At 51.2% G+C, this 24,142-nt stretch overlaps 1 protein-coding gene across 1 annotated transcript in view; it reads left to right on the forward strand.

Annotated features, from left to right (window-relative positions):
* Positions 1-24,142, forward strand: part of PMFBP1 (polyamine modulated factor 1 binding protein 1) — a 355,442-nt gene that overhangs the window by 213,610 nt on the left and 117,690 nt on the right. The window contains exons 7-9 of the mRNA XM_074968998.1: positions 18,137-18,214; positions 19,898-19,987; positions 20,487-20,633. Coding sequence (XP_074825099.1) covers positions 18,137-18,214; positions 19,898-19,987; positions 20,487-20,633 — 315 coding nt within the window. The remainder of the gene's footprint in view (positions 1-18,136; positions 18,215-19,897; positions 19,988-20,486; positions 20,634-24,142) is intronic.

Below are 24,142 nucleotides of genomic sequence, written 5' to 3' on the forward strand. Positions count from 1 at the left end.
CTGTTGTTGGAGAGACAAGGTGGGCAAGGTAATAGCTTCTGTTGGACCAATGTCTGTTGGTGAGATGGATGCGCTTTTGAGCTACAAGGAGCTTCTACAGGTCTGAGGCTGAAGAAGAGCTCTGTGTAGCTCCAAAGCTTGGTCAAATAAAATCGCTAAAGATGCACTAAAGATTCATATGTCCCTTTATACTGTAACCACCATTCCAGGGGACATGCATCCATGCTGATGATGGGTTCTGCTTGATAATGATCCAAAGCAGTGTGGACTAAAGCATGTTCATTTTCATCATCTGAGTCAGATGCTGTGATAAATAAAGTGGGGGGGGGGGGTGAGGTAACTCCCTTTGATGGACACCCAGCCAGCCAGTTAGCTGTAAAATCCCTCCTGGTAGCTGTTCTCTACTTGCTTCACCTTTAAAAAGTCCCCCAGATAAAGAAGAAAAAAGGGTGCACCTGACCAAAAGAGCCAATGGGAAGGGAGAACTTTTTAAAATTGGGAAAGAAACTTTCCCTTTGTTCTCTCTGGGCTGTAGGGACACGGAGCAGCCATGCTGTAAGCAGGAATGCTGCATAAGATTGAACCAGATATGAAAAATTATCTTCCATACCTAGAGGGAATCATTTGGATAGGGAATGTTTAGGTAAAAGCAATCAGATTTATTTCTTTATTTTGGCTTGTGAATCTCCTCTGTGCTAACCCCAGATGCTTTTGTATGCTTGTAACCTTTAAGCTGAACCCCCAAGAAAGCTAGTTTGGGTGCTTCATTTTTGGAATTGCTCTTTTTAAAAATCTAGCAAAAGCCTAAATTCCAGATGTATTTTCTTCCTTTTTGTTTTTAATAAAATTTACCTTTTTTAAGACCAGGATTGGATTTTTGATGTCCTAAGAGGTTTGTGCAGATGCTGTTTGATTAGCTGGTGGCAACAACTGATTTCCTTTGTTTTCTTTCTTAGCTCTTCTCCGGAGGGGGGGCGGGGTGTGAAAGGGCTTGAGGGTACCCCACAGGGAGGAATTCCCAAGTGTTCCTTCCTGGGTTCAAGGGGGGTTTTTTGCATTTGTGCAGTGGCAGCGTTTACCAAGCCAAGGTCAGAGAGAAGCTGGAACCTTTGGGAGTTTAATACAAGCCTGGAGTGGCCAGTATTACTGTTTAGAATCCTTGCGGGCCCCCACCTTCTGCAATCAAAGTGCCAGAGTGGGGATTCAGCCTTGACAGATGCCACCACCAGAAGGTTGATTTTCTTTTTTGGTGGTTCGGGTTCTATAGTTTCCACATTGGAGTGTTGCTCTTTTAAGACTTCTGAAAGCACACTCCACACCTCATCCCTCTCACAGTTTGGAAGGCACTTCAGATTGTTAAACCTTGGGTCAAGTGCTGTAGCTATCTTTAGAAGTCTCACATTGGTACCTTTTTAGCATTTTGTGAAATCTGCAGTCAAAATGTTCTTAAAACGAACATGTTTTGGGTCATCATCCGAGACTGCTGTAACATGAAATATATGGCAAAATGCGGGTGAAACAGAGCCAGGGACATACAATTCTCCCCCCAAGAAGCTCAGTCAAATTTAGTTAACTGATTATTTTTTTAATGAGCACCATCAGCATGGAAGCATGTCCTCTGGAATGGTGGCTGAAGCATGAAGGGGCATACGAATGTTTACCAAATCTGGCACATAAATACCTTGCAATGCTGGCTACAAAAGTGCCTTGCAAACATCTGTTCTCACTTTCAGGTGACATTGTAAACAAGAAGCGGACAGCTTTATCTCCTGCAAATGTAAACAAACTTGTCTGAGCGATTGGCTAAGCAAGAAGTAGGACTGAGTGGACTTGTATGCTGTAAAGTTTTACATTTGTTTATTTTTGAACGCAGTAATTTTTTTTGCCATAATTCTACATTTGTAAGTTGCACTTTCATGGTAAAGAGATTGCACTACAGTACTTGTATGAGGTGAATTGAAAAATACTATTTCTTTTGTTTTTACAGTGCAAATATTTGTAATAAAAATAATATAAAGTGAGCACTGTACACTTTGTATTGTGTGCTGTAATGAAATTAATATATCTGAAAATGTAAAAAACAGCCAAAATATTTAAATAAATGGTATTCCATTATTGTTTAACAGTGCAATTAATCGCGATTACGTTTTTTAAACTCTTGACAGCCCTAGTGCAAACATGTTGCTTCTAAGGTTATGGCCACCACATTGCTCGTAACATATAGTCTCGTGCAGAGGCTGCCAATTCTAGGCAGGGCCGTTTTGAGTGCTGGTCCCTGTGCGTATTCCATTGTGGGTAGTATCTGCTCCATGTGCCTGAGACGGAGAGTTCTTGCAATTGGTTAGTCTTGTCCACTGGTCCACGTGTACTCTTCTCATGCTCCTCACTGAGGCTATAAGGGGTGGGGCGGACTGACCACCTCCCCAGTTCCTTCTTAGCATAGCATGGCCTGAGTCGGAACCTCCAGTGTCTGGAGCTGATCCTTTCTCTTCTTCCCACAAATATTCAGTTATATTTTATTCTTATTTGTTGTTAATTAGTGTTTTGATAGTTCCCCAGTTAGTGTTAGAATCCCCACCCCTGGAAACCCTCCCAGCACAGGACTTAAATTGTGCCCTGGATACAGGGCTTCACAAACTGCATCTCCTGACTCCGCTCTTTCTCAGTCAGTGATGACCACCAGCACTGCCTCTGCTGCCTTGAAGAAGCTCATATCTTTGCTAAGTATGGAATCTGCTGCTCTTCTCCCAGCCAAATCTGACAGGTGTAAGAACTCCAGCTTCAGAAGCACCCTATGGAGCGCCCAGCGAAGCCCCAGTCAGACCCAGGCCAAGGAGACCCCCTTCTACATCAGCTAGAGTCATCAAGGTGCATGCCACCTCATACTATGCTGGACTTCAGAAGGAAAAGGAGCAGAGGGAAAGACCCTTCATCTGGGCCCTCTCATGAGAGTAACGGGCACTCTCACAAACATAAAAGCCAATCCCCTCTAGACCCTCTAAGAGGAGAGATCCCTCCCAGACCCAGTCCAGATCAGGTGAGCCTTCATGCCTAAGCCACAAGGACTTAGGCCCCGCAAGCCTTATGGACATGATCAGAAAGCACACAGGAGCGAGGCTTCTTCTGTATTAGCCTCGGTATCAACTTTGCTGTCTGTGGTACCAACTAAAATGAAACTCTGGGACCTGAGGACCAGGAACTGCTGGGACCCCCGAAAACCACCAGATCAGAGACTCATGCACTGACAGTACTGTCACAGCCCCATAAGGAGCCGCCATCTACACCTACTCCGGCAGTACACAACATCTGAAGGGGCGGGTGACTTATACCATTCCGGAGGTAGAGCAGAACTGATACTCACAGGGAGATTCTAATACCAGTGAGAATTGAAACGTCTGAGAGAAGTCTATCTCCCATCCCATCCACTAACCGTGATGTCCCCTCTACAGAACCAGCAGCACTGCCGATGGAGCCATATGGGACTTTTTCATCACTGGGCTAGTCAGACATACTGGTGGAACCAGCTTCACCTCCACCTAGAGAGAGCAGCCCAGACAGGGGATCAGGAGTCTCCTGGAACCAGGCTAGGCCATGCAAACATGGAGACCCTCCATGGGACTGGTGGTACCCCACGCCTTGGGGACCATTGCAACCTGCTTTTGAACTCTCAGACTGGCCCTGCTGGGGACTTGCACAGTACTTGGAATCTATGCAATCCAACAGAGTCTTACCCACCCCCCTTCTTCAAGGGGTCAACCAGAACCTCCCTGTGAGCCCATGGAAGAGGAGCAAGATGAGCCGGACCCACCGGTACTATCAGTACCAAAAGGAATTATCACTCTCATCATCCAATGAGGAGGTTGCTCCAGCCTCACCGTCTCTCCCAGATGATCATAGCCAATTTCAAGAGATGTTACAGCGTGGCAGCCGAACTCCAGGTTTCCTTAGAGCAGGTCCAGAGATCTCCACATAAGCCCCTGGCTACCCTACAGCCTACAGAATCCCGTTGGGTCCCTCTCCCATCAAATGAAGCCATACTAGAACTGGCAAGGGCTGTATGGCAAATGCTGGCAACCTATGCCCCTACCCTCAAGGACAGAAAAGCAATATTTTGTCCGGGCTAAGGGAACAGAGTTCTTGTTCAGCCACCCTGAACAAGACAACATCCAAGGGCCATCCCTGCAGGTAAGGAGTCCGGGCATGTAGATCTTATGGGAAAGAAGGTGTTTACATTTGCCAGCCTTCGGTGTAGAATCTCAAGCTATCATGTCCTTCTCACCAAATATGATTTCCTGAATTTCTCTAAAGTTCCTGAACTTTTGGGACAAAATATGGAGAACCCACTCACTCCTGCCTCTGCTTCAGTCTACAAACCGCTCAGACCTGTGCAGCTGATTTACAACGTGGGATCCCACCACACTTGTACAGTATACAGCTCTGCTCCAGTAGTCCTAGGGAGTCCTCCGCTCCTGAGACAGGTGAGGAGGAGCAATCTCTCTCTCCTTCTCACTGCCTGCTTTCCTCCTTCTGCGTCCTCCTTATGTCTTTTTGTAGCCTCTGCCAAATGGCTTAACTAGCCTTTCGGCTCTCCTCCACCCACCAGTTAGGCCCAGCTCTGCTTAACCAGGTCTGTTCTGCAGTGTTTAATTGGAGCTGCAGTGACCAGAGTGCTGGCTCAGTTGTTGTTGCCTAGCACTCTGTCACAACAGGGCTCAAACCCCTTACTGCTGACATAAAAACCATAGTCAGAGAACCAAAAAAAGTGCAGTGGCTAAACAAAGTAAAAGAAGCAGTGAAGTTCTTTGAGATGTGTGGTCCCTATCTATGTTTCACACCCCGTCCTCCTTCCCCTCTGCTTCAGATCAGGACAAGCTTCATGGTAGAGAAGGAACTGGAGAGGTGGCCAGTCTGCCCCAACCCTTATGCCCTTGGTGCGGAGCACAAGGAGAGCAGGGGTGCAGGTGTGGACCAATGGACACAGCTTTCAAGAATTCTCACATCTCGGACACCTGGAGCATGTGTGTTCTCGCAGTGGAATACACACAGGGACCACACATCTGGAAGAACTGCAGTCACAATAAGGTGAGTAATTTCCCTTACAGAGTTCTCCCAGGAGATGTTTCTCCTGCTCCCAGGGCAACATTATGTAATCATTTCAAATCTAATGCTCAGGCCTTCCCTTGGCTGTTCCCAGGCTCACTTCCTAGCCACTGTGTCAGGACACCACTGTCCAACCGAGGCCTGTGGGATCCCTAGCCTTCATGCCACAGAGGTAATGCTGAACCACGACCCCTGACCAGCAGCCTTCGGGCAAAGAATCTGCAGCTCCACAACAGCCAAGCCCCTGATTGGCTGGACAGGCAGCATTCCCATTGGATACTTGGCCTATATGAAGACCCCAGCAGGAAGAAGAAGCAGTCTCAGCAATAGGCCATTGCAGATTACACTCCTCATCCGACCTCACCTATCTATCATGCCAACGTGGCCCCTTGGATTGGATCTCATGGCTACCAACCCCTGCGAGAAATCTGATTGTTACCTCGGATTGCTTCTAGTACCCATTGACCTCCCAGCTACCAAATCACCTGCATACCACTTCACTACACCTCTGGATTGCCCCAGCCCTCTTCAGCCACTGGGCATTGCACCCTTCTGGCTTCAGCACCAGCTAGAATTTGATTTATTGGCAGTTTGTGTGATGCAAGGGGATCTCAGCTTCTTTGGTCTAATGAGAAGCCTTCAATAACTGAGTGCATGTTTGTAAGTTGTCCATCTTTAGCCCATTTCTGGGGGGAGAAAAACCCATTGACTTTTCAGCGGGAGTGACTGCTGATCAGCAGTTCTGTGTTTTGATTCCTGGAAGATCTGTATAATTTTTTTTCTAGGTGAGTGAGTGGAGAGCTGAGCTGTACTACAGAGCAGTTAGAGGAGCTTCACTCTAGAGCCCTCATAACGCAGGATGTAGCTGTGAGTGTATATAGTTAAGGAAGCTACACTGATGCCATCCGTGGGCAGTAGCTGGGGTCTGGGGTCACTGTCCCTCTAGAAGACAGGTTCTGCTCCTGGTCAGATGATATAAATCTGGATTAAGTCATTGCTGCTGTTCAGCACATTCATGAGATTAGAAGGACGGTGGTGGAATCTGTTGTGATCCTTACAGGCTGGGTGTAACACACACTGTATTTCAGGGTCTTAAAATCTCTCCTGTAAGGAAATAGAAGCTCCTGCTTTGCCAACCCTAGCTGCACTCTGGTACCAAGGAGCTGATTCAGGGCAGGGCCCTCCAAACAAATGTTGAGTAGCTGTGGCCTCTGGGCCTGACCCGCAGCCTGGTGACGGACAGGTGGGCAGGCACTGGAGGAGGCTCGGTGATCTTTTGAGGAGTCAGAGCTCTAAGGTTGGTAAATAGTTGGCAGGGCAGCTGCCAGACAACTGCACGGTGTCTTCTCTAGTTAATTCCTCTGTCTCCCAGCCCCTGCACCTCCCTTCTCCTTGCCTTGTTATTCCTTTTGACCACTTTGCTATGTTCTCAGGTCAAGGGCTTGCCCTACAGAAAGGAAAAGCTTAGCTGAAAATTAGGAGGTTTAATCAAAGCTTTTCCAGATGGCAGAACCGATCCGCAAACATTGAACTGGACAGAATGAAATGCCATTCAAATGGAAACAGAGGGGCTTGCACATTTTCCCTAACAAAGAACTTGACTCCAGCACCCCCTCCCCACCCTGAGTCACTCTTTCCTGCAGAGGGTGGGAATGAAACCTGGGGAAAGCCAGGCTGGGGGTGCAGTCACACAACATTATTTGTCTGTGCAGCTCAGCATCCAAGTCGTTACTCTTCGGTGACAGTAGCAGGAGACCATTAGAATTTGCAAAGCTCCCCTTTCTCTTTATGGCAGTGGTTTTCTACTCTCAGAAGTTGCCTGGCACTTCAGGTGACAGCCAGGTCCCAGTGTGTAATTTCCAGACTCTGACCCCAAAGGGGACTAAGTGTGGATCTGAGTGGGGAAAGGAAAGCTGACAGCCGCGCCGTCTGGAGTACCCTGTTTAGTTCCCTCCCCATGGGGTTTGTGCATGTGCCATCTCCTTGGTGTGACAGGTGCATGGCAAAGAAGCACATCAGCTTCCTGCTGGTTCTGAAAATCTGCCCTTCCCCCGTGCTCTCGGTGCATTGATAGGTTTAAAAACAGCACAAGTGCAAAGTGGATTGGAAATCCCCCCCCCTCCCCTTGCTTCTGTCGCAGAGCCCTGCAAGCACCGACGAGGGGGCAGGATTTGCTCCTCGGGAAGGGCTTGAGTACATAGAAGAGCCTTGTCTTGTGCCTTGCCAGGGAATGGAGCCAGTGGGAACCTTCCTTGCCCCTCACTGCCCAGGAGGTGGGAGGAGTGCAGTGGTGCTCTCCCCCACCCCCGCACCACACACGACGTGGGCTGGATTTTCAGCTTTGCCAATTGTGCCCAACACTGCGGGGGACCCTTGTTGTGCCCGCACATTTGACTGTGAATTGTTGTGTGCTGGGGTTGGGAGGTCAGGGAGGGGCTGTGCTCTCTGCACACTCCAGTGCTGTGTATGCAGTGCCAGTCCCAGGATATTAGAGAGACGACGGGGGGAGGGAATATCTCTCCAGCAGCACTTGGTCCAGTAACAGAGATGACCTCCCCCACCTCGCCTCTGCACTTGTCAGGGGTGTCAGGCATGCTCCTATGAGCAGAATCAGGGCCCTGCTTGTCTCTCTGTAACACAGGCAGGCAAGGGGCTGTCGCACCTTGTGCTGCTCCAGAGGGATGTCCATGCCCCCTCCTTGGCAGAAACTCTCCGCTGGCACGCTCCCCCATTCAGGCACACACCTTCCGCTCATTTACCTGGCTGTGCAAGTAGGGGCTGCTGTGAGAAGCAAATAATGGGGCCTTTGGGATCTTCTTGGTGTGCCTGCTAGTGCTGCTCCAGTGACACGGGGTTGCATGAGAGGCCGTGTGCACAAGGACTCTGGCTGGGCAGGTCAGGGAGGGAATAGCTCTGTCGCTGGCAATTTAGATTCAGCCGTTTCATCTGCAGTTCCCTCAAGTGTTGAATTGAATAAAACCAGCAGCAGCAGTGGGGGAGGGGCTCTGAGCTAAATGAAAAGAGCAGGCAGCTTGTAAAAGAGAATCACATCATTCCACTGCAAATCCAGCTCCAGCAGGAGGCTTGGCACGAGCCTGGCAAACCCATCCAGTGCAGCAGGGAGGGCTCTGTGCATGTCTGCCACTAAAGAAGGGCATGGTCCTCCAGGGGTGCCAGCCCCAGGGCTTTAGAGGGAGTCTCACACCAGCTAGAGTCACGTGGCAGTGGCAGAATCTCAGCCCTAACCAGCAAGGAAAAGGCCATTCCAGCTGTCCTGGCTGTGGCTCAAAGGCAGCAGGGAAACAAAAAGATCCCCCATTTATTATTTTGCAAATACTCAGTGCTGGGGCTTGACTGCTGGCTTCTGATACATGACCGGGGCAGTTGGAGCATCTCCCCTCTCCACAACCAGCTTCTATGGAGTAGCTTTTGAGAAAGGGGTTGTGACTCCTTCCCCTCTGCTCTGCCCGTCATCTCTACTCCAAGTGCATTTTCCTTCTGCGCCAGGCTCCTGGCAGGGACTGTCCTCACTGACAGTCACTCAGCTCAGTGCAGGCATTGAAATAGAGCAAAATGTATTGGAGAAAATCACAGAATGAAGCAGAACATAGACTCGTAGGGCATGATTTGCCTCCCATGGGTGCAGCTTCATTCTCATCTAGGAGGTACTGCGATGAACCCCCAAGTAACTGACAGAAGCATCAGGCTCCCTGGCCCTACACTCCATCTCAGAAAGAATTGCCTCACGATGCAGAAAGCCCTTTGGTTTGATCCCCACCATCAAAACTATAACCCTTTAGATTCTGTGCATGCGTCTACCTTGGGAAAATGAGGGCGCCCCCCAACCCCAGGGTTGAACATATCCAGGTCACGCCTCTTATAAATATTGATGCCATTGTTTGTATGGTACAGGGCAAGCCACATCTCTGCCCCCGCTTACCCTCCCACCGTCTCTCTGTATATGCCTCCTCCAGTGTCAGGCCTCGGGCCTTTATATCTGCTGGGGTGGAATCATGCCATTCTTGCACGCATCCAGTGTATCCACCAGGCTTATCCACCATGTCTGACTTAGGTCTGACACCTGCAGCCCTTCCCTTCGGGAGTCTGGAAGCAGTGGGGCGACAGGGACCAGCCAGCCTGCTTAAACCACAGCATGGATTATTTTAGCAGTAGGAACAAAGCATTTAGAGAGCATTTAAAAACAGCCTGTCTATCTCATCAGAAGGGTTATTGCCATCCTGTGCTGGCAGGCCCAGCGGGCCAAGTTTCTTCAGACACTCAGCGGGTGCCAATCTCTATCTGAACAGTTCCCGAACAGCTACTGCGCCCTAGAGAGAGTGTCACTTCTTCGTCAGCCAAAGCTGTTTGTTCTTCTCCATTCCCAGCTGTTGGCCCTCTTTGCCCAAGCCAGTCTGGTTGGCTCAGTGGGAGTGGCTTTCCCATTAACAGCCTTTGTGTGTTTGCTGAGGGGGATCTTATTTGGAGCCATTGTGTTGCCTTTCTGCTTGTTTCCCAAGAGTCCTGTTAATTTAACCCAATATATTCATACAGCAACCATCCCAATAACCAGGCCAACATACAGGATTAGTAAATTATTCTACAGCAGCTCCATGTCCATCATAGTCTGTAGATGGCACTAAGGAGTGTTTGAAAATGTGTTTGCTATCACATTCTCGGACACCATTCCTTTTCTCAGTGTAGACGAAAGTGTGTGCGCACATGTACAACTGTGTGTTCCTCCCAGTTTGTCACTTGAGGCTCACATCCAGGTCTGAGCTCAAGTCCTTTATTAACCACAACTCCTATTTCTTAGGCCTTGTCTACATGAGAAAGTTGCATCACTTTAAGTTAAATCGGATTTTTAAATCATTTTAGTTAAACTTGTACAGACCCCTATGTGGGCACTCTTATTTCAGACTGGATCCACACAGGGTTTGCTCCACTATAAGTAAAAACCAAATTAAATTAGTGCAACTTCCTCATGTGGACAAGGCCTTAAAGGGGCTCAATTCTGTAACTCCCCACTTTTGCATTATCTCCATCAGCAGCAGTGCTAGTGTAGATGGGGCACAAGCATTTTTACCATGCTGACATTGTGACCTTCTCTGAGCGGAGTTAGATGTCGCTGTGGTAAAACATCCGCACCATGCAACAGCAGAAGATATTAAAGAAAATGTGAGTGTAGCTACAATCTTACAGACTCTTCCCAAGGGCCAGTTTACATTAGCATTTCAGCATGGCATAGTCTGAGACCAGACTCCGGAATACTAGAACTGGCCCAGTTTGTATAGCTCAGATATCTTTTGTTCTCCCAAAAGTCCTTCATCCACACACGGCAGTTGATTGTCTTTGGAAAGACGTCCTTCCAAAGTCATATTCTTCCCACACCCACAAAGGTAGGGTCTTTGGTGTCTTTTCTCTGTGATTTAATGACCTTAGCACATCACTTTGGTAATAGACCTTTGGTTAGTATGTACCAGGTAGCTCCTCCTCAGACCATGCGTAAACATGCAGTGCAGAGCTCACTCCTCCTCGATAACCAATGCACACGGATATCACATGGATTTTAGGATACAGTGCTCTCCAAGGCTTAGTGCATCAACATGCAGAAATTAGATACATTCCTGTGTAACAGAGAACTAGAAATCAGGAATTCATATTCTGCAGTCAGCCTGTGTGTGTGCGTCTGTGTGTCTGTGTGTTCAGCAGTCAGCCTCTGTGTCTGTGTGTGTGTGTGTGTGTTCGTGTTCAGCAGTCAGCCTGTGTGTGTGTGTGTGTGTTCAGCAGTCAGCCTGTGTGTGTGTGTGTGTGTGTTCAGCAGTCAGCCTGTGTGTGTGTGTGTGTGTGTTCGTGTTCAGCAGTCAGCCTGTGTGTGTGTGTGTTCATGTTCAGCAGTCAGTGTGTGTGTGTGTGTTCAGCAGTCTGTGTGTGTGTGTGTGCGTGTGTTCAGCAGTCAGCCTGCGTGTGTGTGTGTGTGTGTTCAGCAGTCAGCCTGCGTGTGTGTGTGTGTTCAGCTGTGTGTGTGCGTGTGTGTGTTCAGCAGTCAGCCTGCGTGTGTGTGTGCGTGTGTGTTCAGCAGTCAGCCTGCGTGTGTGTGTGCGTGTGTGTGTTCAGCAGTCAGCTTGTGTGTGTGTGTGCGCATGCGCGTTCAGCAGTCAGCTTGTGTGTGTGTGCGCATGCGCATGCACCAGCCACTGGATGCATACTGTGTCTGTGTGCATAGTTTAACTGGGCACTGGCTTCTTGTCCTCAGTTTTTTATACTGCTTAACTGATATATGTAGTTTGAACTAACAGCGTGTGAAGTGGGTTCCAGGAGGCTTAGGGCCTCTCTACACAGGGAGAAGCCAGCAGCAGCCGGCGCACGCACTGCTCCGCAGTAGTTCCCTGTGTGGACTCTTGCTGCGCACAGTGCCTTGGTGCACATTCGCTGAGAGCACTTTGGCCAAGTACGAAGCTAAACCCCCGGAGGCACTCCTTGTGTGCTGTGTGAGTATCCCCCCAGGGAGTGACTGCGGGGGAGCCTGCTTGCTTTGAGTTCACACCCTCGCTCCCTCTGCACTACCTTGCCTGGGTGGACAAGCGCTTAGACTAAACCTCTGTGGTGCCACAGTGTGGACTCTCGTGGTGTGACCTGCAGAGTGCACCACAGTGTCCCGTGTACACGCTGCTGGCATGAACTGGGACTATATTAATGCAAACTAGGTGCCTTTTATTTCACACCAGTAGTGTCCACATGGGGCAGTGAGAGCACACCACTTTGTGGTTTCTGCAGTTCACACCCCTGTAGTCCACACTGTAGACAAGCCCTAAGGCCTGGTCGGCACTCAGTATGTCTACATTGCGGTCAGAGGTGTGAGTGCAGCATGTATAGACATACTCGAGCTAACTTTGATCTAGCGAGCTCAAATAACAGTAGCTTTGAAGCCAAGGCAGCATGGCCTAGCCATTCAAGCGTAACACCGACAGACCCTGGTTGGTGGCGGGCAGGATCGAACCTGGGACTGCTGAAGCTTAGTATATGAGCCTCTACTGCATGGGAGCTACAAGCCACAGGTCTCTTCGCCAAGGCTGCAGCAGACTCACCAATCTCTAGATAGTCTAGGTGCCACACCAAGCAGGCAGGGGCGGCGAGTTATATGGGCCCGTGGTGCCGGTGCTCCAGGAATATCCAGGGCCTGGGTGCCCGGCTCCACCAATGTTCGGGGACGGGTCTCTCCCCGACCCCACCTGCCACCCCCGGCCAATTTAAAAGGGCCCGGGGCCCCAGGCCCCACCGGCAGCACAGCGGAGTGAGCTGCCCGGCCTCACTCCATGCTGCTCCCAGAAGCGGTCAGCACATCCCAGTGGCCCCAGGGGAGGTGGGGGTGTCTCTGCGCACTGCCCCCGCCCAGAGCGCCGACTCCGCAGCTCCCATTGGCCAGGAACTATGGCCAATGGGTGCTGCAGGGGCCGTGCCTGCAGGCAGCCACCCGCAGAGACTCCCCTCCCCTCCCCCCGTCTAGGAGCCGCTACCAGAGGGGTGTGCCAGTCACTTTAGGGAGCCACCCGAGGTAAGCACCGCACCCCTCACCCTCTCCTGCACCCCAACCACCCCCTGCCCCAGACCAGAACCCGCACCCAGATTCCCTCCCAGAGCCTGCACCCCACAGCCCCTCTCGCACCCAGACTCCCTCCCAGAGCCCGCACCCCCTCCTGCACCCAAACGCCATCCCAGACCCTGACCCCTCACCCCTCCTGCACCCAAACTCCCTCCTCGAGCCTGCACCCCGCATCCCTCCTGCACCCAGAGCCTTCGGCAGGTGGGGGGGGGGGATGGGCACCACCAAAAGACACTGGGTGGACGCACTGCTGCAGCTGCATGGCTCCGCTCTGCGCACACTTTCTGCAGTGGTGCTGAACATGGTCTGTGCCCTCTGCTTGCTGTTAAACTGTCCTCAGCACTGACTGAGCTGCACCCTTTGCTGAAGCAAGTGTAAATGTGATCTAGTGCTTCGATAGCAGGGCTGGGAGTCGGGACTCACGGGGGTGGGACACTGGCAGTGCCTCACGCTTCTCCTTCGGTAGTGACTCTGACCTACTTCACATGGTTTGGGGAGGCCTAATTTTCTACCGTTTATGAAAGGGCTCTGTGTTCCGGTGACTCTGGATCCAAGGGGTAGAGCCTGAGAGAGGCTGCTGCTGTGAGCTTGTGTTTTGCGGCTCTGGTTTCCCCCCGCATTACGGCTCTGGTTGCTTGCCTGCCGTTGTGGCTTATTCGTTTTAAAACATGGCTATTTTTCATGCTGTGGTCTCCGTGTGTTTGGGGTGCTTCTCATTGTCCTTGCTTCACCAAAACTGAGCATTCCTGTATGTATTTCCTTGTGTGAAACGCTTGCACGTGTATGTGTGCGTGTGTGTGAGTGTGTGTGCACAAGGGAGATGGAGCTGCAGCTTCAGCTACACTAAGCAATTAAACTCCAGCAGCTCAGGGATGAGCAGGAGGCCATGATTTTCCTTCCCTTTGCAGTAATTGCCTCAGCAATCAGCTTTGATCACCCGAGAGCAGAGGAGATGAGGGTTGCAAGTTGACATCAGTGGTTTTAATATATCCATTTACATATACAGCAGCATTCAGCTTTCCATAGCATCTCTGACCTGAAACCATTGCAGCCCCATAGACACCTCATTGAATTTAATACTTCGCCGCTGCGGAAGCCACAGGACGAGGGTGGGGATGGATAATCAAGCCCTCGCTCGCTCGCTCTCTGTGAATGTCTATAGAAATGACATGAAAGTAATTGCTTTTGAAAAGCAAAGCAGAAATGGCACAATTGATTCCACTTAAACGAGAGAGGAAGGGGAGTGGGGGGAATGTTCGCCCTAAACATGTCGCCGACTCTCCTGCAGCAAGCAAATGGACTCCTGTTTCTGAGGGGAAGAGGGGAAGGTGGGCAACATGTGGCTGTTCATGTCTCTGGCTGGCAGGAGAGGGGCAGACTGTCCCAGGCTGGCAGTGCTGCAGGATGCACTCTTTTGTCTAACTCTGACCAAATTGGTACCTGCAGCCCCCTGCCCTGTGGCCCCCTGTGACAGACTCTGGTAAGGGAGAGCTGCTACGGTAACCCCACTTCTCCTTGCACAATCCACGTGTGAGACCACAAGTGGATTATTCCACATGCCAAGGGAGTAGGACGTGCACAGCAGGGAAAGTCTGGGAGATAAAGCTCAGTGCCCCTGGCTGGTGCACCCTAACCTGACCTCCATGAGGCTTGTTTGGAGCTGTAGTTGAAATGCACCCCGCCTGCCCAGAATAGTTTATCTGTGCTGTACTTTCTGTTACCAAACTCCACCCTGTAGGCCACAAAAGGCAGCTAGTCCTCTCCCATGCAGGCTCCCTTAACCCTCAGAGGAGACTTGGTCTGAGAACGGCTGAACCCCTCACTCCTCAGTGCAGTTCATTAGGATGAAAGAGCCTCGGACTGTAAAACAGGAGCTCAAGGCACAGGACTGTCCTGTGTGTGAACACTAGATGGTGGGTCCTGCTGAAGGAGATGATCCATCTCCATGTTCCTTCAGACGCCCTGAAGCAGGAGTCCCAGCGCAGTTTAACTCTTTAATGTGACTGCGGCTAGTCCCATCATCCATCCAAATGTCCTCTCCTTTTTAGAGTCCTGCTAGGCTCTTGGCCTCAATGATATCATGTGGGGGTGAGTTCCACAGGTCATCTGTGTTGTGTCCATAAGTAATTCTTTTTTCAGTGTTCAGTCTGATGCCTTTGAGTGCTGTGGACTGTCCCCTTGTCCTAGTCTTATGAGAGAGGTGTATGCGCTACTTCCTCTACAGCCTTCTTTATTATGTATCCCTCGAATATATCCCCTTTCCTATTCCTCTTCACCTTGGGTAAAAACTCCAGTCTGTTCATTCTCTCGCCTTACGGAAGTCTCTCCAGGCCTCTAATCATGGCTGGTATTTGGCCCTGTGATTTGGCCAAGCCTCCAGAAAACTGCAGGATGTTCGTTAGGCCTGTGACATGCAAGAAAGGACAGAGTAGGTACAAAGCCACAGGCTGGTGGACCATGCCTGAGTTTGCTGGATGCATGATGAGGCTGGTGCCTGCACCCGCTAACCCCGTGTGTCCTCTATGGCAGTGGTTCTCAACCAGGGGTACATGTACCTCTGGGTGTACTCAGCGGTCTTCCAGGGGGTACTCCACTCATCTAGATCAGTGTTTCTCAGCCTGGGGTACGCAGCCCCACGGGTGGTCATGGGATGGGTTTAGGGAGGTCACAAATGGTGGGCTGGCATTAGGAGATGGCAAGCAGAGCAGTTGCCCGGAGCCCCCTGCAAAGCTGAGTTAAATGCTTCAGCCCCGGGCAGCAGGGCCTGGGCTTCAGACAAGGCTCACAAGTGAAAAACAGGCTCAGTATCACGAGGAAATGTAAGTACAATATTTATATTCCAGTGGATTTATTTCATAACTATCTAGTAAAAATGAGAAAGTCAGCAGTTTTTCAGTACTAGTGGCTGTGACGCTTCTGTATTTTTATGCCTGATTTTGTAGGCAAGCAATTTTTAAGTGAGGTGAAACTGGGGGTATGCAAGACAAATCTGACTCCTGAAAGGAGTAGAGTCGTCTGGAAAGGTTGAGAACCACTGCTGTATGGCTGATAGCCACCTGCCTTGTGTTTGTCAGAACCACTTCCTTGTGCGCAACAAATGGTCTGAGAGAGGGTCCCTTCTTCCATGCCCTTCTGATCAAGGCCTCTGACTAGGGTGAGATGTCAGAACCCCCTCCCTTCTAGGGGCAGTTTCTCTCTTTGGGGCACTCTGCACAAGTCACCCCACTGGCTGGATTTGGTCTCGGGATTCAGAAAAGACTGAAAACCGTATTTAAAGAACTAGCTTGCAGAACATATCTAGTACTAAACTCAGCACAAGATAATGTAGATGCGGAGCCTTGGCTTAGTTACAGTCGAAATAAAAGGAAATCCTCTATGTTTCTAGGGGCCTGCCAGCCTGGCATCTGTCCCAGGAACTGCCTTTTCCACATCGCACCCCCATCTCGCAAGTCCTCTCCGATTCTGGCTGTTCACAGAGGTGGTTGGTAGATCACGATCCCAGATTTACAGACACACAGTGGTGTCCCTGGAGCCATTTAGGGTTTTAGCATTTGCTGGGTTTTGAGTGCTTACCTGTGCAACTCCAGCTGTTTCCCATTGTAGTTGTAATGGGCTGTGCGTGTATAGCAGAAGGCAGCACTAAAGCATTACAGCTTTGAGGAAGGCAAGATATTATGATGATGGTGGCTCCATTACAGATTTAATTTAGATATTAAAATCGTTTTATGTTAATAATATTCAAATTAATTATGAATGTATTTATTGAATGTTGACAACTTGGTGACAGTCTTCAGTAAATATATTTTTATTAATCAATTAACATTTAATTACTATATGAATTCTAGCTAGATTTAGTCAGATAGTTACTAATTAAACGCATCTTAGCCATTGGGTGCATTCAAGGCCGTCTCCAACATGTTCATAGGATTTGGCTAGATTTCCCCAGAGCTCTTCAGCCGCTGTGCAGGGGACTGAGTGGGCCTGGTGGGGGAGGGGGCAGTGTGGGCAGCCACGTGGGCCTGTTTGTAACACACTGGCAGCATGAGGCACAAAGACGCACAGTGCCTGCCCCAGACAGGATACCCTGGGAGCCCCCAGAGGGTAATGCTAACTGGCAATACCTTGGGGGAGGCAACGGGAAGCGTGGCAGAGTTGGAGAAGAGCTGGTACAATACTGACATGGATTTGCCTTTGGGAGCTTCCAGAAGTGGGTTTTCAAGAGAGGAGGTTTGGCACATAGTGCCCTGGGGCAAAAGGGGGCTGAGGCTGCCAGAAGAAGGCGCAAACTCACTGCTCTGGGTATGTGCAGTGCCTGGCACAGTGGCCTGGGTCAGGTTTCTAGGTACTACTGACCACACATGTTGTTGCCAGTAATAACGGTAAGGGTGGAAGTGGTGAACAAAGGAGCGCCATAGCCAATGCCTCTGCCGCTTGCGTCTCCCCCACCGTGCTGTCTGCTGGACAGTGCAAAAAGTTTTGAGTTCTGCTCTTTGTGTACCGACCTGCAGCCATGCCAGGAAGGGAGGGTGCAGACTGCCTGTGTGTTCAGCAGGAATCACTAGTGAGCTCATTGTGTGAGGCCAGACATTGGCTAAGCCAGACACAGACAAAAATCCCGGAGTTCTGAGCAGCCAGGGCCTGGGAGTGTGGCTGCCAGGAGACCCCCTTCTTTTAGGTAGGGCACTTCCTGAAATCAGCCAGGGTTCCGGGGGAGCTGGCTAGTCTATGATTTTCTGCCCCATGGTAGGGCGAGTAGGTTGAAGGGCATCCTTTTCTGGGTCCCAGATTCCTGTTGGGGTGGGGAGGGGGGGAGAAGGGGCCTGATGAGAGCGAGATGTTCCTCAGCCCAGTAGGAGTCAGGGGTGGGAAGGGCAGCCATTTCTTCTGGGAGAGTTTGGTCGGCACAGGCGGGGAGATGGGAGAGATTTCTCCTTTTTGGGGCACTCATGGCAACCAGGCAGAGGAGTCTGCAACATGGGAGCTTGGAGGCCTTTTGTCACTCGTATTTCAGTCCTATATTGTTTAGTCTGTAAACACTTGAAGGCAACCGAAACCTTCAGACACTCAGGGGATGAGGGAACTGGTGACATCAGCATGGGGTGCTCCAGAAGGCTGCAGCCTGGAGTGGAAGTTTTCACAGACTGGCTCCAGGGGCCACAGCTGCTGCTGGGCTTTGCGCAGTTCAGGAGGCATGACTGGGCTCTGTTTCCGAAGGGGGTGATGTGTCAGATCCCAAAAGGCTGGCCCTGGGGAGGGGCTGCCACCTCTCCCCCGCTGCTGGCCAGAGTTAGTGCTGAGAGCATGTTCTCGGTGCTTCATCCTTGGGCTGTGACGGGGACAATGTACTTTGTTGAGCCAACTGCTGCTGTTTGTTTGTCTGTCTGGGCAGCCTGGCAGCCAGTGCCTGCTGTTAACCTACGTGATGTTGTGTTTTAGGTTAGCAGTGCTCCAGGATCCCGTCCTTGTGAAAGTCTCCCCTCGTCTTCCCAAACCAATGAGCTCCTGAAAACAGAGGTAAAGGCCCCTGGAGACTAATTGTGTCGAGAGAGACCAGCCTGAGCTGCACTCCCTGATCAGAGACCAGCCTTGTTTAACAATAAACCCCAGTCTCCAGGGCTTGATCTCTCAGCCTGGCGGCACAGGAAGCCCTGGCGTGCTGCCCATTACTTGGCCTGGTGGTGTTAGTTTTATAGAGCTGCGCCAAGGTATGGAGCTGATTGAGCTGCTAGGCGCATCTTTGTGAGGCACCTGCACGGAGGGCTCAGGGCAGCAGCTGGAGCCCCTCTGCAGATGCACCCCTTCCAGATACAAGCAGGCCTTTGCAGCACGGACATGCAGCCTGCTTAGCAGTGCTGTTGGTTACAGCTCTGTGAGCCGAGGCTGACTCCTGACATCTGGGGGAGAGAATCTGATTCCTGTTGCAGACACAAGCGTGTCTCTTTCCACGTTCCCCTTCCACCACTGCTCTTTGGGCTGGGACCCATGTTGTGGCTGTTTGTCCCCCACTGTCCTCTGTTTGAGTTCAGCCATGTGGAGCTCTGGGCCGTACAGGGCACTGGGGGCCTGAGGAGGTGCTGTGGGCTCTGCAGGGGAATTCTGGACCGTACAGGGCAGTGGGCCCCACGGCGGGGAGCTCTGGGCTGTACAGGGCAGTGGGCCCCACGGGGGGAGCTCTGGGCCATGCAGCATGATGGGGACCTGAGGTGTTGTGGGCTCTACAGGGGAGCTCTGGGCTATACAGGGCAGTGGGGACCTGGGGAGGGGCTGTGGGTCCAACAGGCCACTCTGGGCCATACAGCACCGTGGGGGACCCGGAGAGTGCTTTGAGTTCCGCAGGGGGAGCTCTGGACAAGAAGCAAGAGTGCAGGGACCTGGGCATTTCAGCGCTCATGGACTTGTCCAGGCCTTTGTTCTTCACTAGCTCTAGGAAGAGATTTCTGTGGTTGAGCGTAAGCGTATCATGCCTGGGGCGCTCTTTTTATGGGAAGCCTTTGAGTGGGTGAGCTTAGTGAGGCTGAAGCTTTCTGTATCCTTCCCTGCTGGAGACAGGAGGGTGGGAGAAGCTCTGGCAGGAGCTATCCATGGCTAATTTCCAGTGGGAGGATGATGCAACCATGTCCTTTCTAAACCCCATGTCTCTCCTCTCATGTGACCTGGTGCTTGGGAGGCTGTTACTATATTTAGTTAATGTGCATTATTTGTTTAGCCTTACTAGATCACGGAGGATAATCTATTTTCTCCTAAAACAAGCCCTCCTCTGGGCCACCCCAGACCCCAATAAAGAGGTGCGTTGATATCACCTGTAGAAAGGGACAAGGAACAAAAGTAGTTCCAACCCCAGCTGTCATGTCAGGATATTGCCACGTTACTGACCAATCACTGCAGAGGATTTCCCAATGCTGAGTTTAAAAAAAAACTCTCAAGATCTGTGGCCAGCAAAATCTGTTGCTTCCCAGTCGCTGTCTGCTCTGCCAGCAACAGAAGTCACTCCTGGCCATTGCAGAGAGGAATTAGTTACTGCCACCACTTCCACCTTGCCTGTCCAGAGAAAGTCCCCAGCATCTGAGATGCCGGTCAGTGATGGGGCCTGCACACAGCTAGCTTTGGGGATCAGTGCTTTAGTCCTGTCATAATAATTGCTCACTGGTTGGCATTCATGATTCTTCCTTTCTCCCTCTCCATGTAAACACTTTCCAGCTGGAATGCCGAGATGCAAAAGTCTGGACTCTTCAAAGCCAGCTCCTGCTCCTGCTCCTGCAGGACAAAAGGGATGGGCTGTCTGCCGAGGTACCAAGGCTCTCCTTTCTCTTTTCTCTGTGCAGACAATGCCAGAGGAGAATGCCCCAGCACTCCATAGCACACAGCAGAGCAGCCTGGAGCTGCAACACGTAGCCAGCGCTGGGAGCTGTTTGTTTGTTTGTTTTATTTAAATAACTTTGTGTTTGCGCGATTGCCTTCTATTTCTGTCCCTTGTTCAGGCTCCGTAGAGCTTCCCCCTGAGAACGGATGAGGGCAAGTGTCCCTCAGAGGAGTGTCTGCAGCTCCCTGCCTCCCGTGACTTGGACATGTCAGTACTGCGGCTGGCGTGCTAGCAAATCGCACCTACCATATTGGCTTCCTGTCCCTAGAACATCAGGTTCTTGCAGCTAGTGGGGGGTGTTTCTCCTCCCCTCAGTCCCCACCCCCAGTAGCATCAGGCCTGTGCTGTTCAGGGTTTTGTTAAGCCGTTTAGTATTAATTGATTTTTTTTTCCATTTTTTCTTTCTTTCCCTGGGCGGGTCAATAGCTGGATGCTCAAGAGCAGAGGATCTATGAATTGCAGACCAAGCAGACGGAGAGGCAGGCAGAACTGGAGCAGAAATGCAGCCGGATCCAGCAGCTCAAACAAGACCTGGAGGCCAGTGGCAGGCTACAGGAGGAATCCCAGAGGCAGGTAAGGAAGACTGCACTCCAGCTCTATAGGCCTGGTTCGTAACTTTATTTAATGCACTAGCAACCTAAACCAGCAGCGGTGACATGCTTCTGTTCTTGTGCAAATGATGCAGGATGAGAAAGGGCTAAAGACCTGAAAGTGGAGGCTCCCAGTGAGGATGGGAGAGCGTGGGGAACCAAGGAGAGACTGCTGCATTGCTGGCTGCAGCCATGCACTCTGCCCAAACCCTGACTCCAGGGTAGCGGCTGCAGATGAGCAGATGTCCTAGGTATTGATCCCTGCATTCTGCTGTCAGATCCACTCAGAGTGAGGAATCGGGTGGCCCTGTGGAGGACAGGAGGGGGACTGCACCCCTGGAAAGGAGCTGTCCTAATGGGTGGTAACAGTGGTAAGTGGTCAGCCAGGATGAGGCTTGTTCAGATCTATTGGTCTTGGCTCCCTGAGATAGAAATCTTTAATTTGCTTCAGAAGATACACATCCTTATAATGAAACTCTCCCATTGCTGCTGCAGACCCTGGCAACGGCCTCTCTGCTGGGCAGTATTTGTGCCTAGCTCCTTTGTAGCCCCAGGGTCCCCTTGTAGCATTTTCTGCTCCCCTTCCTGTATCCGTTGGGTTTCCTGCCCTTACAGATCTCTCTTAGCAGGCACTGTGCTTCAGAGTCTTCCAGGAGTCAAACCCTTTGCTTAGGCAACTTATTCCTGCTGTGTGTGACTCCAGCTGGGGAGGGCATGCAGCCTCCACCGGCACCTCCGCCGCAGAGTTCCGTGCTTGCTGGCTTTCCGGGTTCCAGTAGCTGTGAAGGGTATTGACCACAGCCCTCATTTGAATCAATATGGCAAGTGGACTCTGGTGTGATGGTAGCCAGTGCTGAAAGTCCGCAGCTGGTCCCACTGTGCACTGCAGGACTGCTTGCTGAACCTGACCATGTGACCCATTGGACCCAGTGCTGCTCTTTCAGCATCCCATAAGCCTGAGCAATTGGTCTGCCTGTGTAACAAACTGATAAGGAAATCGCTCCAAATACTGGAAGATTAAACCCCAGAGGATCAGGTCCCTGCTTGCTGGACAAGAGTGAGCTAACCACGGCAGGGATTATCCAGAACATGGCAGCATTTCAGAGTTTTTAGCAGAAAATGGAATTTGTTTTATTTTAAGTAGCTTGGTGGTGCTGTGATGCTGCTCTGGCCCTGGACAGGAGTGTAATGGGATATTGCTCCTCCTGCTGTCAAGTCGTTCGTGGGGGGGGGGGGGGGTGTACAGAAATGTGGGTGGAAACGCATGCTGCAGCCCTGCTCTCTGGTTGTCAGTAGCTCTGGGGCATGTACTGTGTGAAGATGTGTGAATTTGTCTGTTTGCATGTGTGTGAGTCTGTGAGTGTATCCGTGTGTGCACGTTTCTCTGTTTGTGCATCTGTCTGTAAGTGTGAGTCTGTGTCGGTGTATGCGGGGGGAGGGGGGGGAATCAGGCTGGCTGTTGATACTCTGTCTCGTTCCCTGCTTCCTCTGCCCTTCGTGGCTCACGCATGCTGGCTCCTTTGTGTGCTGTGACAGGTGGAGGGGAAGATGGCCATTCCAGCTCACAGTCAGGGTTTCAGGAGCCGTTTGCTGTGAAACTCCCAACTCAAATGCAGCATACCGAGTGCTTCCGCTTGTGTCATTGGCCACCAACGTGGAGGGTTGCCCGGAGTTCAAGCATTCAGAATCAGTACGGTGATCTCTGCATTCCAGCTCCACCAGTGATCCCCTCAGACTGTCCCAGCCCCAGTCTGGGGACTCCCCACCGTTCCAGGCTCGCGCGGCTGGGGGCTCCCCGCTGTTCTGGTCGCACGGGGCCAGGCCCCAGGCCCAGTGATCATCGTATTCCAGCTCCATGTTTACTTGAACAAGCCATTCAGCTAAAGCTGCCATCACTGGTCCCCCTTTCCAGGGCTGCCTGTGGGGCTGCAGTGATCACACCTTCCAGCCCCTCTCTGGCAGTTCTGGTGAGTCTGGGTAGCCCCCTGGAATGCCACCTGAGCTGGGAAAGGCGTTGCTCAGCCTGTCTTCTACCCTCGCTTTGCAGTTTATGCTCTGCTCTCTCCTGGCTCTCTGATGCTTATTGTTTTCTACTCTCCCATGTGTGCCTCTGTGCTTGTTTTCACAGCACCCTGTATGCCTGGAGCACTACCTTCTCTCTCTGCATGAATCTCCTCCTCTGCTCCTGCAGAGCCCTCCACACATTGTTCTTCTCTCCGCTCCACTCGGTGCTTCCTAGCCCTGCCCGTGTGCTCGCCATAACATACGAAGCAAACACACAACAAGGATAAAGCCACTGATCATGTGGCATGGATGGGACACAGGAGAGCCTGTGGGAGTGAAGAGGACAGCGCTGTGCTGGCTCTAATCATTTCTATTGGACAGAGCCCAGAAAGCCATGTTTGGGCCTGTGCCTCCTCACCCCTGCAGAGCATCACAGGGGTCAGTATTCTCTCCCCTTCTCTCTAACCTCCACGAGACCAGATCACCATCTGTGGATCCCCCTCCTTCACAGCATCAGGTTCAGACTTCTTGTCCTAAACTTCAAGGCTATGTAGCAGGAGAGACCAGGTGATTATAGAGGTCTTAAAATCTTTGAATCTATGAAAACAGGCCATTAACTCCAGGACTTATTGCTCCTGGGGAGGCCCCAACCTAACCCAGCAGGGTTCACCATCCTGCACCTCATCTCCTAAGCCTGGAGCATGCTTGGACACCTCGCTCCACTGGCATGCCAGAGCTCTACACCCCACACAGACCATGGGACAGAGCATTCTCAGGGCAGGACCACAACTATGGAAATCCTGCCAGAAGAGATCAGATTATCTGCAAGTCTGTCGTCCAGCCCTACCCTGTTCCTGTAGCAAGGTACCTGGGGAGTGTGTGGCTGTCAGGAATGCTGGGAAGGGTAGCGAGGGAACAGGAACAACTCCCTTTCTTCCAAGTGGAAAGAGATCTGCAGGGAGCGGGAGCTGTTGGTAGGTGTCTCCAGTGAAGAAACTAGAAGGAGCCTGGAAAGGAGCAGGCTTTAGCTTTCTCTACTGAGAGTTACAAGGAAAGGGATAGGAGTTCTCTCTGTCTGGTCAAGACACTTCGGAAGAGGCCTTGGAGGAGGCCAAACAGAAGGGGAATGTTTGAGTGGGCTTTGTTACAGAGCCCTTAGGAGAGCAGAACTGGGAAGAAGTAACAAAGCAGACTGGCTAGGGAAGAGCCCTGAAGAGACTGTCCCTGGCTGGGGATGTTCCTGGGATGCCTCGAGTAGTGGGTGCAGAATTTGGCTGGACAGTAGACATAGACAAGTCCCGAAAGCAGACTTTGCTAAGGGACTCTGGCTACAATACTAATGGCCTTGGAGAATGAGAAGCAGGGAGAGTTTGGAGTCAGACCTCGTGTCTGGTTCATTGTCTGGGACCCTGGTGAGGTGAGGCTAGAGAGCTGGAGATTGGAGAGGAGGGAGGCCAGAAGCTCCCTAGAAAAGGGATCGGAGCTGGA

Source organism: Natator depressus, chromosome 12 (genome assembly GCF_965152275.1).
Source record: "Natator depressus isolate rNatDep1 chromosome 12, rNatDep2.hap1, whole genome shotgun sequence".
Classification (NCBI taxonomy): Eukaryota; Metazoa; Chordata; order Testudines; family Cheloniidae; genus Natator; species Natator depressus.